At 60.2% G+C, this 18,382-nt stretch overlaps 1 protein-coding gene across 4 annotated transcripts in view; it reads left to right on the plus strand.

The window, feature by feature from the left end:
- Positions 1-18,382, plus strand: part of BCAR1 (BCAR1 scaffold protein, Cas family member) — a 39,447-nt gene that overhangs the window by 15,101 nt on the left and 5,964 nt on the right. For 2 of the 4 annotated variants that reach the window (XM_027618878.2, XM_027618879.2), the window contains exons 2-6: positions 7,939-8,550; positions 14,582-14,743; positions 14,914-15,030; positions 15,772-16,863; positions 17,664-17,753. In XM_027618878.2, coding sequence (XP_027474679.1) covers positions 7,939-8,550; positions 14,582-14,743; positions 14,914-15,030; positions 15,772-16,863; positions 17,664-17,753 — 2,073 coding nt within the window. The other 2 variants (XM_027618881.2, XM_027618880.2) reach the window with 2 other exon arrangements.

Genomic DNA, 18,382 nt, shown 5'->3' on the forward strand with positions numbered 1-18,382 from the left:
CACCACCCTGTGCTTGTGGGCCTGGAAAACTCCCTCCTCCCCCCCCCCCCCCCCGTTCCCAGGAGCCCACAGGCAATTGGGGCAGCCCGAACCAGAGGCCAGGTGTGCTCCCCGGGAGGCTTCTTGGTGGGGTGAGGGACACTGTTGGAGTCACACTTGGAGAGCAAGGTGTAGGGCCGGGGAGATAGGGATCATTCTCCAGCAAAGACACTGGGCAAACTTCTCTTTCTCTGGGCCCTCAGGGCCCCCAAATAAGGGGCTAGCGGGTAGTCTCCCTTCAAGGAAGGGGGTGGGGCTCGGCCCTCAGGCCCCGGGAGAGAGGCCCTGGCTCTACTGTCTTGCTGCCCTGATTCCTTCCACTTCTAAGGAAGGAGTGAGTTACTGGCCTGGATGGCCGAGCCCCATCTCAGACCCTCATCTCTACTGTGCATCCCAGAGATCAGGGATTTGGTACTTTTATTTGAGTGAGAACCCCACTTTTGTACCATTGTGTCCCCCTCCACTCCTGCCGAGGTGGTTAAGGGTTGCTGCAAGTTACCATTCAGGACTGGAGAGTGGCAGAGCCGCAGGGGGCTTTAGGTGTCAAGGTAGAGAAACTGGGGTCCCTTCTGTCCCTGCTGGGGCCGTTCCTTCTGCCTCTTCCCCTCCACGATGACATATCTAGGGCTGGTGTTGTCCCCGAAGTAAAGGTCTGCCTCATGTGGAGCCCTCTGCGAGAGACTAAATCCCAGTAGTGAACCGGCCAGCCCACTCCAGAATCCTGAGTCCTCCCAGCAAGGCCCCAGGAGCAGAGAAGGAGAGTAATGGGTAGTCAAGTGCGCAGGTCTGGGTTCTGCCAGCCTGGGTCACTTCGCTGGGCTGGGTGGCAGTGGTGAGGGTCCTAAAGGGGTTGGGGACCATTCCCAAGCTGCTAGCAGTTGGAGTGGGCTGCAGGATACAGGGCTCTGCCTCCCTCCGTCTTGGTGCTCTGACTCCAGCTTGCTTGCTGCCATCTGAGGTGTGTGAGGGGCTGCACGTGCCGTGTCCTCCGGCGGGAGGGCCCTGCCCATGCCACCTTTCCTTCTCTGCCCAGCCTCCCAGGGGCAGGGTCCTGCTTCCGGCACATTTGCTCTTGCCGCTGCAGCCAAGGCTCGGCCCGGCTTTTGTTTGTGTGAGGGAGCTGCTGGTATGGCCAGCACACGTGGGTTTTCAGTCCTTCCTTCAGCAGCCCTGCTCTCTAGGTGCTGAGTGTCGGACAGAGGGCTCAGGACCTGCGCACGGTCCCAGCTCTGTCCTCTGAGCCTCAGGCACTCCTGAGGTGGGTAGGGCAGGAGCCGCGCTCCCCTGGGGATGGCTCTGGAATAGAGGCTTGCCCTCGGTTTTGCTCCTTGCCGGTTGAACACTGAGGACTTGACCCGAGACCCTGGCTACTCACTTGTTCCTGGGTGTACTAGGGGAGTGATGATAAGGCTGGCTGGGACAGAGTTCCACCAAGGATGAGGGTGTGGGGACTTCTGGGCAGGGAAGAGACTGCCCTTAGAGTGGGAGGGGCTAGTCAGGACCCTGACCACTGGGCCCCTGGCTGCTGTCTTTCCAGGGGGGTTCCCGGGGTACCAGTGAGTAGAGGTTGTGGCTCCAGACTGCCATTCACACACACGTGCTTTGGGCCTCTGTCCATTAGCCACTGGGGGCTTCCTGGGACAAGCAGACAGAATACCCCAGAAATAATCTTGGCCCAAGTGTGAGACGGTTCTGGGTATGAAGGGAACTAGTGTTTCCCGAGTGACTACTGTGTGTAAAGCTCTATGCTTGGGGCTGGGGCGTGTGTGTGTGTGTATGTGTGTGTGTGTGTGTGTGTGTGTTGGGGCTGAGGGACACGGGTGGAGGAAAAGACCTGTCCAATTTCCACGTGTGTGTGTGTGTGTGTGTGTGTGTGTGTGTGTGTTGGGGCTGAGGGACACGGGTGGAGGAAAAGGCCAGTCTGAGTTCCACTGTGTGTGTGTGTGTGTGTGTGTGTGTGTGTGTGTGTGTGTGTGTGTGTGTGTGTGTTGGGGCTGAGGGACACGGGTGGAGGAAAAGGCCAGTCTGAGTTCCACTGTGTGTGTGTGTGTGTGTGTGTGTGTGTGTGTGTGTGTGTGTGTGTGTGTGTGTTGGGGCTGAGGGACACGGGTGGAGGAAAAGGCCAGTCTGAGTTCCACTGTGTGTGTGTGTGTGTGTGTGTGTGTGTGTGTTGGGGCTGAGGGACACGGGTGGAGGAAAAGGCCAGTCTGAGTTCCAGTGTGTGTGTGTGTGTGTGTGTGTGTGTGTGTGTGTGTGTGTGTGTGTGTGTGTGTGTGTGTGTTGGGGCTGAGGGACACGGGTGGAGGAAAAGGCCAGTCTGAGTTCCAGTGTGTGTGTGTGTGTGTGTGTGTGTGTGTGTGTGTGTGTGTGTGTGTGTGTGTGTGTGTGTGTGTGTGTGTGTGTGTGTGTGTGTGTGTTGGGGCTGAGGGACACGGGTGGAGGAAAAGGCCAGTCTGAGTTCCACTCCAGGATCCGCCCGGGAGCTATTTGGCTCTGCTTTGTCATAGGGCGCAGGTCTGCCTCTGCTGCTTCCCAACTGTGTCCCTAGCAAGTCAAGTAACTGTTCTGCCTCTCAGTTTCCCTGTCTGTAAGGTGGAAGTAATCCGAGTGTGTCATAAGGCTAAAAGGGAGGCCTGAGTATGCAAAAGAGCCTGCTCCCAACAGAGTTTGTCATTATTGCTATTACTGTGAACCTGCCAAGCATGTCTCTCCTCCCCTGTCCCAGCCACTAGCTCACGCCTTCCTGCAGAGTCAGGGTTTGGGGGTAGCATATACAACGTTCCCCAAGGCACTGGCGAAGCCAAGGAAGAGACCCACAAAACCGTCCGATGGCTGCTGCCCTCCTCCAGACATGTGCCCGCCTGTGGCCAAGGCCCAGCGACTCCGTGTCTGAGAGCCCACCCAGTCCGGGTGGGTCTGGTGCCCACAGGGCCTGAGGACACAATGAGGGCTATTCTGAGAGCCAGGCAGGGCCTGTGGGGCGGACCTGTAGGCTCCCGTGTGCAACAACCAGGGTGTTGTTCTGAGCAGGCCTGGCTGGCAGGTCACTGCCTGGGGATTGTTGGCATCAGGCTGGGGGTTCTCTTCTCCTCCTCCCTCTGGGGTGAGTGAGCCCCACATGGTCTTCCTGGCTGCTCCCAGGGAGGCTAGGATACCATCGTCTGCAAGGGGAATTTCTGCCTAAGCCTGCCCACAGAGGGCCAGGCGCTGAGCTCGTGTGCCTGAGGGTTCCGTGCTGAAGGATGCAGCCCCCACCCCCCCCATCCTGGGCACCTGGGTCAGAGGGCATGAAGTAGGCAGCAACAAGACGTTTTGGTCAGCACTTCGAGGTGGGGGTGACGGGGAGTGCATGCCCAAGGAGGGGCATGGGAACGTTCCTGGAGGAGTGACCCCTGCATCATCATGTTCTGGAGGAGTAGGGCACAGTGGAAGGTTTCCTGAGGCAGGAATGAGGTTGCCAGAACCTTGGGGTAAGTCAGGCAGCACTCTCTGCGGTCCCTTGGGTGCAGAGGGCTGGCAGTGTCTGCCCGGACCGTGATGGCACCCTGACAGTGTGCCCCTCTAGAGGTCACAGCTGTGCCCCCGTACAAGGTGGGGGGAAGCACCTGATTGGCCCAGGCTCTGGGGGGCTGGCCCCTCTTCCATGCTGGGGCGAGACACTGGGTCCTGGGGAGTGTGTCCGTAGCAGAAATGCTCAGGTGCTGTATGTAGGCTTTGCCCTGCCATGGGGCGCCACCATTCCATGACATTTACGGAGCTGTCAGGCACTGTCCCGGAGCCTCCTGCTGCGGCTTGCCTGCCACTCCAGGGCCACAACCCTGTCTCCCTCCAGCGTCTTCCTCCCCCGGGGCCTTGGCTCATGCCCGTCCTCTGCCGGCATGCTCTTCCCTAGCTGGTGTCATGGTGACTTCACGAGTCGTCTGAAATGTCACCTCCTTGGGGAAGTCATCTCTGACCGCCCTGTGTGCAGTGGCCCTGTCCCACATTATTATAGGTGCCCTGGTTTTCCCCCCTGCCCTAACAAATCGTTGGCTCTTTGCTGCCTTTGAACGTAAGCCACATGCAGGCAGGGGCCTGGACAAACTAGGCCTGTACCGTCTTGCAGAGCCTGGCCCAGCACCTGGCAGAGAGCGGGAGCCGGGCAAACCTTTTGTGAAACAAAAGTACAGTCCTGTGAAACCGGACTGTCTGTCGTCTTAGCACGGGGGATCTGGATATTCAGAGAGGCTCAGGGACTTGCCCAGAGTCACCTAGCAGTAGAGGGAGAGCCAGACCCAGGACTGGTTTTAGCTGCTGCTGAGCGACTCCGAAGGGAGGGGGACCGAGGAGGAAGGTGTCTCAGGAACAGCTGGGGAGGCCTAGAGGCCCAAAGCTGGGGTGCTCGGCCAGCAGGAGCACCCTGGCACCAGCAGTGCCTAGGACTCAGGTGCTGGGCTGTGGAGAGGCTGCCTCTGGGGCTCCGGGTGGGGGCATCCGCTGATGCAGACGGAGGAGCTCCTGGTGCCTGGCGCTTTGTGCCATGTGCCGAGCCCAAGAGGTGCTTCCCAGCCTGGCTCCAGCGGCCCCAGACTATACAGTTGCAGCCCTTGTTGGCCTTGACCGCTCTGTGAGCTCATGCCAAGGGGGTGGGGGCTGGCCACCCGGGGCGCAGGAGGCCCCAGTAGCTCTCCTGGGCCTGGGCAGACCCTCTCCCTCCTTCCCTCTTCCCCACTGGACCTTGCCCTCTGCAGAGCCTCCCAGCTTTGCTGAGCGCGCAGCACTGCCTGGCAGGGCCTGGCTGAGGCCCCTCTGCCGGCCTTCCCTGGGCTGTCCTCCTGAGAGGTGAGGGGCCTCTGAGGGGCAGTCCCCTCCGTCTGCACCCCGCCCCCTCTGACTGGGCTGGAGGGGAATTTTCCTGTGACTCACTCTGCTGGCACTTCCTGTGGTCACCAGGGCAGGGGCTGGGGGGGGGACCCAGTGGGGTGGCTCTGTGTTCTGGGGTCACAGGGGGAGGGTGGGCCGGGTGTCCCGCCCCCTGACGGGATGTGATTCCCTCAGGCAGGCTGCAGACCATATTTGGGAAACTTGCTTTTCTTGCAGGCAGCCTGGGGATGGGGCCCCTGGGCCCCCCTGGGCTGCGGGACAGCCCCTGCCCCTGCCCACTCCTGGGGCTACGGCCTCCGGACCTGCTTCAGCCTCCCCTGTTCCATCCTGCCTTGGAGCCTAGGAGGTAGTCCTCTGTGCTTTTTCAGGATGTGTATTTTTTTCAAACCCCAAGCCAAGACGTGCTCATTAAATACAAACTGAGAAGTTCTGAAAAACAGGAAGAGAAAGCATCCCCCGTTGTCCCAAACATTCACACTGTTATTCTTACCCTCTCTCCTTTTTTTTTTTTTTTTTTAAAGTTCAAGTGACAGTTTATGGAGGCCTTACCCATGCTTTGGTGCGTATATAACCATCATAGTCATGGCATGGGCAGAGCGTTGCAGCAGCTAGTGGTTCTGAGGGCCTCTGCCCCGGTGCTCACCGTGGGACCAGGTGAACCTGCCTTCTGTGCTCTCTGTGAGCTGCCCGCCTGGCCTGGCTTCTCCCCCCCAGCCTGGCCTCTCTTGGTTCCCACCTTCAGCATCTGGCTCTTTCTGGGTCTGGAGGCTCTGAGTGGCTCTGGAGAAATGGACTCCCAGGTGATCCCCATTCCTCCCCTCCCCGGGAGGCCAAAGCAGCCCTGGTCTCCTCTTGTCCCTTTGCTGGGGACCCTCTGTGATATCTCTGGGTCCAGCCTGGTCCTGGCACCGGCCCGAGGGGAGCAGCAGGGCGGAGACTGAGAACTGAGAACACTGGGGCCAGTGAGGTTCTGGGCCTGCCAGCGTGGTGCTGGGGTCCTCCTGCCTCTACCCCAGTCTCCCCACAAGGCCTTCCCCAGGTCCCAGGCAGGCTGCTTAGCGGCGTGGACTCTCTACCAGGGCCATGTGGAGCTCATGTCCCTCTCCGGGAGGGCTTGCTGACTAACAGAGCCCCAGAGCAGCGCCTGCTTCTTGGGTGGCTGGGAGAATTAGCAGCAGAATGACGGGGTAAAAGTAGGGCCCGGGGAGGGTACTGCTCTTCTTTGGCCCTCCACTGTCTGCATGAGACCCTTTCTTGGTTTGCTGTGTTTTCCTCATTGATTCCTGCTGCCTGTCCCTTTTCCAGAAGCACCCATGCTAGTGTCGTGTATGTAGAGTCTGTCCTTGGCTAAGTGGAAAATACATAGACTTGTTTTGTGGACATTTATAATGTTTACATAAAGGGTTCTGAGTTTCTTACTCTAACTCAGGACGGTGTGGCTGGCCTTCGTCACCAGATACCTGGACACCTGCTGGAGCCCAGAGCAGAGTCGCGGATGTGGCCTCCCATGCTGGCTGGAACCCTGAGCAGCCTTCGTGGTACTCTTGGCCAGTCCTTTCCCCTCCAGGCAGCACACTGTTCATATTTTGTTGGTTTTCTGTTGGTGTCTTGTTCTTGTCTTTGCCTTGCTGATTTGTAGAACGCTCCAGATTCTGGATTCATCCCTGTCTTGTCATTTGGTGACCTGTTACCCTGTCAGCTTTGTGTTATTCTCTCTCCAGTAGAAACCGTTCCACTTTGGTGAGGTTGAATCCATCTGTTTGTCCTTGTTGTTAACCTGAGGTTTTGTGTTTTTGCCGTCTTTGTTTTTAGAGGTGTATTTCATAATTTTTTCTCACTTCGAGGTCACAAAGATATTCTCCCCAGTTTTTTCTTTTGTTAGAGCTAGAGTTGTATCTTTCACCGTTGGGTCTTTAATGGTCCTTTGTTTATAACGTGAGGCGAGTGTGCAAATTGATTTTTCCTCCTACAGTGAGTGAGTTTCCTAACGCCACCCGTGAAGCAGCGCTGGCCTTCCCAGCTGCCCTGGGGTGTTGCCGTGTGGTCACCGACGGGGCTTCTGCCACCGGGCCATCCGCCAGCCCTGTGCTGGGGCACTGGTCCCGGGCGCGCTCGCTGATCCAGAGTCCTGGCACATCCTCGCAGCCTAAAAAGAGCATGCCCCTTTGCATTTCATTTTTAGAACTGACCTGCTTATTCGTGGACCTCTATTTCTCCATTTATTCTAGAAGGATTCTTTTTCTTTGGTCAAGTTCCTTAAAAAAGAAAGAAAGAAACCTGCTGGCATTTTTGTTATAATTGTAACTTATTAAGTTAGCTTGGGCAAATTGGCCTTTTATAGTGCTTAGTCATCCCACCGTGAACTTGGTATGTTTTCTGTTTTATTCAGGTTTTTCTTGAGCCTTTTGGCAGAACGTACACATTTTTTGCTCTGACGTCTCCTGCTGTCTTTGCTTGATTAATTCCTGGGTAACTAGTAGCTTGTTGTTGCTGTTGTGTGGGCTTTTCTGTATTTCTTTCTCATCAGTTGCTGGTTCTGGTGTGTTGGAATTATTACGTAGATGAACATGTGGCCTGCAGATGGTGACCACTTTGTCCGCGCAGGTCCCCTCCCCACACTCCCGTTTTTCCCTCTCAGTTGGCAGGGCTGCAGGGCCGTTGAGTTGGAGCAGGGAGGGTGTGCATCCTGTTTTCTTCCCAGAACGTGCTGGTCATTATTGTCATTATTGCTGTCCTCCGCAGTGTTGGTTTGGGTTGTAGCGTGACTTTGGAGTGGTTTCCAAGAGTATGTTGAGTGCCGTCCTGGACTGTAGGTGGTGGCTGCAGTCGGGAGGATTTTGAGGAACTGTCAGGCTTATTTGAAAAATGCCAGGATCAGCTGGGCCTCTCTGCCGGGAGCAAATAGGGGCAGAGGCTCCAGGATCATCTCAAACCTTTCCTTTCTCAGTGCCAAGTCGAGTGGCCTTGGGTGGCAGCTGGGTACCCGCCGAGCCCCTGGCATACATGCTCATTCCCCCCTGTGTCCTCTCTCCCCAGAATGTGCTGGCCAAAGCCCTCTATGACAACGTGGCCGAGTCCCCGGATGAGCTCTCCTTCCGCAAGGGCGACATCATGACCGTGCTGGAGCGGGACACACAGGGCCTGGATGGCTGGTGGCTCTGCTCACTGCATGGGCGCCAAGGCATAGTGCCCGGAAACCGCCTTAAGATCCTTGTGGGCATGCACGACAAGAAGCCAGCAGGACCCGGACCCGGCCCACCCGCCACCTCGGCCCAGCCCCAGCCTGGCCTCCACGCCCCAACTGCCCAGTACACACCCATGCTTCCTGCCACATACCAGCCCCAGCCCGATAGCGTCTACCTGGTACCCACCCCCAGCAAGACTCAGCAAGGCCTCTACCAAGCCCCTGGGCCCAGCCCACAGTTCCAGTCTCCCCCAGCGAAGCAGACATCTACATTCTTGAAGCAGATGCCCCATCACCCTTTTCCCAGCCCAGCCCCAGACCTTTACCAGGTGCCCCCAGGGCCCGGCAGCCCCGCCCAGGACATTTACCAGGTGCCACCTGCTGCCGGGACAGGGCATGACATCTACCAGGTGCCCCCATCTATGGATGCACGCAGCTGGGAGGGGACGAAGCCACCAGCGAAGGTAAGGCTGTCCTGGCCTGAGCGGGCAATCCATCCCCTGGGAGTTTTGCCCAGGCCCTGGTTTCTGGGCCCAGGCCAGACCCTTGGGGTCTCTAGGGCTCCAGCAACAGCTGCATGTTTGGTCTGGGCCAAGATGGGAGGTGAGCGTTTGGGGACTGCGTTATCCGTACTGAAGATGAGCAGGCACCCCCCCAGCGAAGAGGTCCAAGCTGGCCTTGGACCCTGAGGTGGCCTGCAGCAGGCAAACCCCAGTGGGAAGGTGTCCCCAGCAAAGGATGCAGTCTCTGTCAGAGGCCTGGAAGTCTGGAAGGGGTGGGCAGGCAGGACTTGGCAGATGAAGCCTAAGCAGCAGACTGGGGACCAACCCCAGCGGGGGGCCTGATGCTCCTGAAGAACCAGACCCCTGCCTGAGGGTGGAGGGTTTTGAGTAGAAGTGACTTGCCCAATCTGTGCTCTAGGAAAGTCATTCTGCCCGCAGACTGCAGGGTACAGGGCCCGGTGGGGCGGGGGAGCACCCAGGAGAGGGAGGTGTCACGGGGGGCAGCCCTGGAAGGAGGGAGCTCAGTACAGCGGTTAGGCAAGACTGGCTGAGAATCCATTGGAGCAGATGGGGTCAGAAGCTTTTCTTTCTCCCATGTCATGGTTTGCACCTCCATCATCGGGGGCCGCGCCTCGGCCCCTCTTGTTAACTCCACCGTCCTCAGCCCGTCCTCAGCCCGGGGCTTGCATCGGCTGGGCCCGCGTGGCTGCCGCATGAGCTCCAGCCAGCATGTCGGCATCCCGGCCAGCAGGGAAAGGAGGAACACAAAGGGGAGAGGCCAGCCACCTTGTGCCCGGGGGCTCCCTTGAGTCCTCTGCGAGTATGTGTCAGCTCCGTGGGTGGGCTTGGAGCGCATCTTCCGGCCGTGCCTGGCCCCACGGGCACCCACCCCTCCTCTCCCGGGGCATGTTGGTGGGCCGGCACCGTGACCTGTGTGTGACGCCTGCACCATGAGGAGGAGTGTGCCTGTGGGATTGCCAGAGGAGGGACTCTCAGAAGTCACCACGTGGGCCGGGGGACAGGGCCCTAAGGGCAGCACCCTCAGCTCCACACAGGCCTGCCTGCGCGTCGTCCCCCCAAGTCCATGTACCCGTGGCGAGGAGGCTGACTGAAGAGGGAGGCCCCGTCCCACTGCAGCTCTCGGCCGAGTCGGGAGCAGCCTCTCTTCGCCTTTGGCCTGTGTCTTTCCATGCCCAAGTCCCTTGAAGATTTGGGGAGTGGAGTTTCCGGAAGCCCAGAAGCAGAGGAGGTATCCCACATACTTCTGAGGACAGAGTTGCCGAACCCGGCTCTCCCCTTTTCCTCCATGGGTGTTCTTCCATTCCAGCTCGCCCAGGAGGACCTTGAGAAACCCAGCGCATGTTGGTGGGGAGGGCCCTCAGAGCCAGCCCAGCCCCAGCTGCCCAGCTCACCGACCTCTGCAGAGGGGAGACCCCGGCAGGCAGCATGCCCCAAAAGCCCTGGTGGGAGAGGCCAGGTGCAGGGCATAGTAGCCGGCCCATAGGAGAAGCTGCCGAACTCTGCAGGTCAGCTTCCTGCGACCCAGACCAGGCCTCGTGTTTGTGCCAGGCCTCCTCTAGAGCTGCCCGTGGCTGGAGAGATGGTGGCTGAGTGGGCACTGAACTTCCGTCCTCGGGCCCTGTCCCGGGCTAAGGTGGGAGCCTCCCCGGTCCGGCTGGGCGGTAGTCAGTAGGAACTCGTGTCACCTTGCCCCTGCCCACGCCCCTGGCGTGGCAGCCAGGAGACCCGGCCGGAGGTCATGCCGGCTGAGGGTGAGGCTCCATGGGCGCTGGCCACTAGGGTCACTAGCTCCCACTTCCTGCCCTACCTGCTCCTTCGGCTGCCTGGCCAGAGCCTGCTGGTGACAGAAGCATGCCAAGCTGGACTGGAAGAGCTCAGATGGGCCACTCCCAAGGTGGCTTTAGGGAGAGAAGCAGAGCCCCGCCGGGGAGGGGGCAGGGAGCAGGCCTGCTGAGCCTCGGGCCAGGCCGGCGTCCATCCCCCCCCCCCCCCATACTCACATTCAGTCACCGTCTACACACACACACACACACACACACACACACACACACACACACACACACACACACACACACACACACACACACTCTCTCTCTCTCTCTCTCTCTCTCTCTCTCTCTCTCTCTCTCTCTCTCTCTCTCTCTCTCTCTCTCCCTCTCCCTCTCCCTCTCCCTCTCCCTCTCCCTCTCCCTCTCCCTCCCTCCCTCCCTCCCTCCCTCCCTCTCTCCCTCTCTCTCTCCATGGTTTGCACACACCCTGGGGAGGGGAGGCATGCCCTTTCTCCTTCCTGAATTTTAACCGACAAGCTGGTCCTGGTGCCTTTGTCCTTCCAAGTGCTGGAAGCCCGTGGGCCAGGGAGCAGCAGTGAGATCCACGTGCTGGGCTGTGGACTTGAGCCCACAATTGGGCCTTGGGTTCTGTGTCCCTTCCGGTCAAGGGGCTGGCTCGTAGGTGACATCTGGGCTCAACCGGCTGGGTGCAGTGGTAGGGCTGCTCGGAGCCTGCGTCCCTGAGGGCCCTGGCCTGGTGGGTGGCCCTGTGTCCTGGGGCCGTGTTGCCTTCCCCTGAGGAGCCTCGTTGCTCCTGGCCTGGGCAGCCTCGGGAGCATCTGCTTTTATGTTAGGGTCATGAAAGCGGTGCTCATTTGTCGTAGAAAACTCATAACGTGTGAAAAAGCCCAGAGATGGGCGCCTGGGGGCCTCAGTCGGTCAAGCCGCTGCCTTTGGCTCAGGTCATGATCCCAGTGTCCTGGGATGGAGCCCCACATCGGGCTCCCTGCTCAGCGGGAAGCCTGCTTCTCCCTCTCCCACTCCCCCTGCTCGTGCTCTCTCTCTAGCTCTCTTTCTTAAATCAATAAATAAAGTCTTAAAAAAAAAGAAAAGAAAAAGCCTGGAGAGGAGACTCCGCAGTCAGGAGGTGATCATTTTAGCTATCGTGTATTTATCAGTCTCGCGTGGATGTGTATGCACACTTTTGCATTTTGAGACTGTAAGTTCTATGGATGTTAAGAGCATTTTCTGGGGTCCCTGAAGTAATTGTGATGGGCACCCCAGATTTTTTTGTGTTGCCCCCTCCCCCTGGGGCCTGATTGCACGGGTCTGGGGAACAAACAGTGAGGTGGTAGATGTTTCAGTACAGGCTTCTTTGCCCACATTTCAAGGTTGTGCTTCTGTCCCCTCAGAAGTCTGGGAAGCGGAGGCTTTTAGTTCAGGGGTAGAGGTCAGGTAGGGTGAGAAGGGACCCTGCCAGGACTGTGGGTGGGGTGGGAGGCCCTGCTACGCAGGAAGCCAGAGGTGAGTGATGAGGCCGCTGGCCAGGAGGGGAAGGGTCAGGTGCCTGGAGCCTGGGGCACCATGGCCCACGTGGCCAGGGGGAGAGGTCAGGGCCACACCACAGCATTAGCAGCCTCTGGGCTGGGGCGTGGCTGAAGAACGCTGATGGCAGAAGCAAGTGGGGCCCCCAGAGAGGGAGGTGTTTCTGTGAGGTCGCTTGTGGGGCATTGCCTCTGGGTCAGGGGCCGCAGCTGTGCTAAGGGGACAGCTGTGGTGCTGGGTCAGGCCCCTGGGCAGACACAGCTGAGCTCGGTCCTGTTCCTCCTGGGGAGCCCAGGAGCTTGAAGGGGGCCGTGTTTAGCATGTCCCTCGCTCTGGGTGAGAGGTTAGATTGTCACCTGCTCGGTCCCACAGTGCTCCAGCGGTGCTCCAGAGGAAGAAGCTGAGGCTTTGGTTTGGGGCGGGGGGGGGGGCATGCCAGAGCAGGAGCCAGCCTGGGTCACATGGGGTGACGTCCATTTTGCAAAAGGGGGAGACCAGTAGCCGAGCTACCTGGAGGGTGACTGCGGGCCCAAGCAGAATGCAGCAGGGGGTGTGGCCTCTCCCAGTGGGGTCTCTGGGCTCACCCCCCAGCCCCCAGCCCACCCCGCGTGCTCTACAGACGCCCTGCTGGAGCCCGGCCTTGCCCCGGTCTGTTGTGTGTCTTTGTGTGGTATTGTGTGTTCTCTGCACTGTTGACGTGTATGCGTGGGCCTTGGGTCAAGGGTTCTGTCTCTCCTCCCAGGCTCTGGCTGTGTGTTCCCCCGCCCCCCCCAGGGGCCTTGGGGGCCTGCTAATGGGGCCTCAGGTGCAGAGCCGGGCAGCCTGTGATGAGCGGGCTCAGCAGCTCTCTGGAGAGTAGGTTTCCCTAACAAGCTTTCCCTCACTGGTGGCTGCCTTATAGTTTCTTTCGGACGGAGAGCATTTGCTGGCAAGTATAGCTGCTTACTGTCACCCTCTCAGCTGCCGGAGTGGCAAGCTGCCCATGGCCTGGGGTCCGGCCCCAGAGCCTTCCGCCTGTGCTCCCTACTCTCTGTCTTCGGGAGGCACTGCGGGGCTCGCAGTGAGTGGGCTCCCTACCCCTCTTTGTGGGGCAGGCTCCCCACCTGCCTGCCTCCTGGAGTCCGCAGGGCCTGGAGACGCCTCGGGTCTCGCCTCAAAGCCCTGCCAACCTGCCACGTCCCGCCTGCCCCCGCCTGCCCCGCCTGTCCTGTCCGTTGGCAGGTTCTAGCAGCTAAAAATAGCCCTGGAGGAGACTCAAGTCTGGGGCTCAAGGAGGGAGATGAGTCTGGGGAGGGCCGCCAACTCCAGTCCCAGACACGCTGGGGGTGGGGTGGGGTGGGGTGGGGTGGGCGGGGAATACCCCATGGAGGCGCTTGCCCCAGCAGCTAACGGTGAGGCCCAGTTCTGCTGTGCTTCCTGGGAGGTGGGCAGAGGGTGCAGCAGCAGAGGCTGTGCCAAGCCCAGGCTGAGCAGGAAAGTGCTGGTGCCCACGCGCCAGGCCTGGGGTACTCCGCTGCTCCTGGAGTACCTAGTGCTTGGAAATACAGGCCACACGGGCGTGTGGAGCCGGCTGTCAGTGCCACAGGGACCAGTGCAGGCACGGGATGCAGGGTTCTGGGGGCATCGAGCCCGAGGGCCAGCCCTGCTGCCCCCAGGGGTGTGTGTGGGGAGGGCCTGAGTCAACTCCGTTCCAGACATCCCCTTTGACTAGGGAACAAAAGGCCTTTCTGTCCCAGAGCGCTGAGCAGGGAGGCTTGTGGGGGAGGCGTGCCCTGAGCAGAGTTAGATCCTGCCAGCCCCTCCCACTAGGCCGTGGGCTCCTGCAGGGCCGGGGTGCTTGCCCGGAAAGAAGAGGCTGGTGTGAAGGGCTCTCAGCAGCTTGCTGTCCTGGATGCCAGGCCAGTACCAGAGAGGGGAATGTGTTGGCTCCTTCTCTAGGCCAGCATCTCCTAAGGTCTTACCCTTTCCGGGTTAGTGGTGGTGTTGGCGGCCCCGTGGGTGTGGTGTACTTGGGAGTGTGGGGGTCTGGGCTCTAGTCTTGGCCACTCCCTCACACCCACACCCAGCTTTCCAGCATAGCCCAAGAGCTGGTCCTGAGGTCTGGGAGTCTTTGGTGGCCCTGCCTTCCGGAGTCTCCCCAGGATGTGCTTGGTGGATGAGGAGGGCAGGGGCACCCCCTTCTGGAGGCCCCAGGTCCCAGCTGTTGGGACCTCCTGCAGGCCACCTCTAGGTGGGCCCCACCTGGCACCGTCACGTCTGTCCCAAAGCTAGGAGGAGGCTGTTGGCTCCTGCCGCGGGGGCGGCCCCGTGTAGGGCAGCCTTTCTGAGGAGGGGGCAGCTAGGAGGTGTCGTCAGGGCCATCCCAGTCATGGGCAGACCCTCTTCGTCAGCCCCCTTGGACCCTCTCCTGGGACTTTACAGGTCATCCAGCTGTAGAGCACTGCCATTTCCTGGCCAGAACCAGACAGCTCCAGACAAACCACAGGGGTTCTAGTGCTCCCCAGATGCTGCATCATATTGAAGAAAGGGTAGAGAACGCAAAGGGATGAGAATATCCTTCCCTCTCATTGGCCTCCTAGCCCCCCCATTGCATAGAATCTCCCTGGGGACCTGAGGGTGTGGTGACAGGTTGGTGACAGTTGGCTCTCTGCCCCCAGGTGGTGGTGCCCACCCGTGTGGGGCAGGGCTATGTGTTTGAGGCCTCCCAGCCGGAGCAGGACGAGTACGACATCCCCCGCCACCTCCTAGCCCCGGGGCCCCAGGACATCTACGATGTGCCCCCAGTTCGGGGTCTGCTTCCCAGCCAGTATGGCCAAGAGGTAGGTCCTGGGTCTGGGAGTTGGGGGGACCTTGGGCCGGCCCCGCTCAGGGAGGTGGGCTTGCTTTGCCCCCACCAGGGTGGTCCTAGGGTCGGTGCTGCGGGGTTTCTGCTCTTCCCGTCCCCTCCGGTGGCCCTAGCACCCGTGTCACTGCACCTTTTCTGCCTCAGGTCTATGACACGCCACCCATGGCTGTCAAGGGTCCTAACGGCCGGGATCCATCACTGGATGTATACGATGTACCCCCCAGTGTGGAGAAGGGCCTGCCGTTGTCCAACCACCATGCGGTGAGCAGTCGGGGGGTGCAGGGCCTCGTGGGCTGAGGCCTGATGTATATACAGGGTTTGGGTGTGACGGAGTGTGTGCTGGGGGTGGGTTGGGGGTCCCATGTCTGCAGGCCTGGAGGCAGTGAGAGACCTGACCGCAGGCAGCGGCTCTGCCCCTCACTCACTCTGTGGCAGAAGTGGAAATCGAGTGCTCCTCCAGCCTCCCTCTGCTTCCTCGTCTACACCGGGGCCCCTTGTGGGCCTTTAGCATGTTCTTGAGAGGATCACACAGGATATTAGCAAGGCGACCACAGGATTTATCGTTCAACGCAGGACACTTCTGGGAGCGAAAGGGGACCAGTAATTATGAGGGGGCATCAGGCACAAACCAGGACTGTCCTGGGTGAACCGGGGTGTTGTCACCCTAAATCAGCCAAGCTCCTGCCACGGAGTAGAGAATACACAGGGGTGAGGGGATGGTGTGGAAGCTCTCCTCCCACCGAGTGTTGTAGTTACACAGTGAATGAACCCATGTAATCGTCACAGCAGACCTGTGAGCGAGTTTTCTTATCTTACGGCTGAGCAGGCAGGCACAGAGGGGTTGAGTCGCCTGCCTTAAGTCACACAGCTAGTGAGCAGTGGAGCCAGGATGTCGAGCACAGGCTGGAACCTGTGTGGGTAAGAACTGGGACGATGTGTGCTGCATCTGAATCTCTGGGTGGGCGGGTGGCGGCCTTGACCGTTCCTTCCCCTCCCCCCCAGGTGTATGATGTTCCTCCGTCAGTGAGCAAGGACGTGCCTGATGGCCCACTGCTGCGTGAGGAGACCTATGACGTGCCCCCCGCCTTTGCCAAGGCCAAGCCCTTTGACCCGACCCGCCACCCTCTGGTCCTTGCTGCGCCTGCTCCGGACGCTCTGCCGGCCGAGGATGTGTATGACGTGCCTCCCCCCGCTCCTGACCTCTATGACGTGCCCCCCGGCTTGCGGCGGCCCGGTCCTGGCACCCTGTACGACGTGCCCCGCGAGCGGCTGCTTCCTCCCGAGACGGCTGACGGCAGTGCGGCCGACGACAGCGTGTATGCGGTGCCACCACCTGCCGAGCGGGAGGCCCCAAGCGAGGCCAAGCGGCTGTCGGCCTCCAGTACCGGGAGCACACGCAGCAGCCAGTCGGCCTCCTCGCTGGAGGCCGCCGGGCCGGGCCGCGAGCCCCTGGAGCTGGAGGTGGCCGTGGAGGCCCTGGTGCGGCTGCAGCAGGGCGTCGGTGCCACCGTGGCCCAGCTCCTGGACCTGGCGGGCAGCGGCGGGGGGGGCTGGCGCTGCGCCGCCGAGCCTCAGGAGCCGCTGGTGCGGGACCTGCGTGCCGCCGTGGCCGCCGTCCAGGGCGCCGTCCACGAGCTGCTGGAGTTTGCCCGCGGCGCCGTAGGCAATGCCGCCCACACCTCTGACCGCACTCTGCATGCGAAGCTCAGCCGGCAGCTGCAGAAGATGGAGGATGTGTACCAGACGCTGGGGGCCCACGGTCAGGCCCTCGATGGTGGCCGGGGAGGCCCCGGGGCCACTCCCGAAGACCTGGACCGCCTGGTGGCCTGCTCACGGGCTGTGCCCGAGGATGCCAAGCAGCTGGCCTCCTTCTTACATGGCAATGCCTCGCTGCTCTTCAGACGGACCAAGGCCCCCGTGCCAGGGCCGGAGGGGGGCGGCCCCCTGCACCCCAACCCCATCGACAAGGCCAGCAGCATCCAGTCCCGGCCCCTGCCCTCACCCCCTAAGTTCACCTCCCAGGACTCCCCAGACGGGCAGTATGAGAACAGTGAGGGGGGCTGGATGGAGGATTACGACTATGTCCACCTGCAGGTAAGTGCCTGCCCCATCGTGGCTCCCCGGGGGAACGCCCCAGGGAAGCCTGCTGGCCTTCTCGGATCTCTAATTCTGCTAGAGGGGGACCTTGATTCTCTCCATACTGAGCCGCCTTGTGGCCAAAAGAGAATTTGGGCCCCAGTAGGCCTCGGTGAGTCCCTGTGTCCCTGCTCTGACCTTCCAGACCAGATGCACCCCCCCACACCCAAACCCATTCCTCTACCCCCCTCAGGCCTTTGGACCGATGTGGCCGTGTCATCAGGGGCCCTGCAGTGCCAGCCAGCGACAGCTCCTGAGCTCCTGCGGGAGCTGGGCTTCTCCAGTGAGCAGGGCAGAAGCAGCTGTCTTCTGTGTGGGGAGAGGGATTTCCTATCAGGCGTGGAAAGAAAGAAAACCCAGAGACGGGAAGGTGGGGTAGGGGCAGGCCTCTGAGTGCCCCAGTAGGGAGCATTCCAGGTTAAGAACAGGTGCCAAGGCCCAGTGGTCAGGGATGGGTGAACAGGCCCTGTGTGCCAAGAGGAAGGGTTTGAATGTGATTCCTGGTATGGGAGCTGGGGCAGGGAGGGTGACCTGGCCACCTGGAGTGTACCCAGCCCTTCCCTGGGCTGGCAGTTGGTGAAAGGGGCACCGGAGAGGCGCCTTCCCGGAAGCTGTCCCTGCTGTGGGCCCAGTGCCTGCCATGCGAGCCTGGGCCTGGCCTGCAGTGCCCCCTGGTGGCTGCCTGAGGGGCCCTGAGGTCCCCCAGGCCGCTGGGGGGGGGCTCCTGGTTCAGCCCCCTCCTTGTGCCTTGCCTCCAGGGGAAGGAAGAGTTTGAGAAGACCCAGAAGGAGCTGCTGGAAAAGGGCAACATCATGCGGCAGGGGAAGGGCCAGCTCGAGCTGCAGCAGGTGAGGATGCCCAGGGTCACTGGCTTCCCTGGGCTCGGGCCACCAGTGAGCCCAGCACCCTACCCCCAACCCCACAGCCCTCCCTGCTCAACCGCCGGACTGTCAACATGAGTGTTGGATTTCTGTGTGAGTTATCAGAGTGATTATGGCAGACATTTGGGGGAACACACAGAGAAAAGTGTAAAAAGGCAGGAAACAAGGCCCCAAGGCAGTGGGGGTGCCCTGGGGCTAGTTTGCAGCCCTGCTCCTGGTCCGGAAGGGCCTGTCTCTGTGTGTTTTCGATGATTCTACATCTGCTTTTATCTCGAAATTGTTCCATGGCGTTAAACATTCCTCCTCAGTTGTTCTTAAAGGCCACATGACATCTTACTGTTGAGTGTTTACGTTGTACCCACTTTCCCTGATTATGATTGTACTGCTGGGCTTACCTGCAGATGTAGAATTTTCTTCATTCTTTGGATCATTTCCTGAGGGTAGGAAAGGGATTTTTTTTTTCTTTTTAAGAAATGAGGTATTTTATTCTGATTATGAAGATAAAATTTAAAATACAGACTAGCACAAAATCAGCACAGAAATACCACCCATCAAGTTTTCTGTACCCCCCTCGCCCCGGGCACAGGGAAGGATGG

The sequence above is a fragment of the Zalophus californianus genome, chromosome 17 (genome assembly GCF_009762305.2).
Source record: "Zalophus californianus isolate mZalCal1 chromosome 17, mZalCal1.pri.v2, whole genome shotgun sequence".
Taxonomy (NCBI): Eukaryota; Metazoa; Chordata; class Mammalia; order Carnivora; family Otariidae; genus Zalophus; species Zalophus californianus.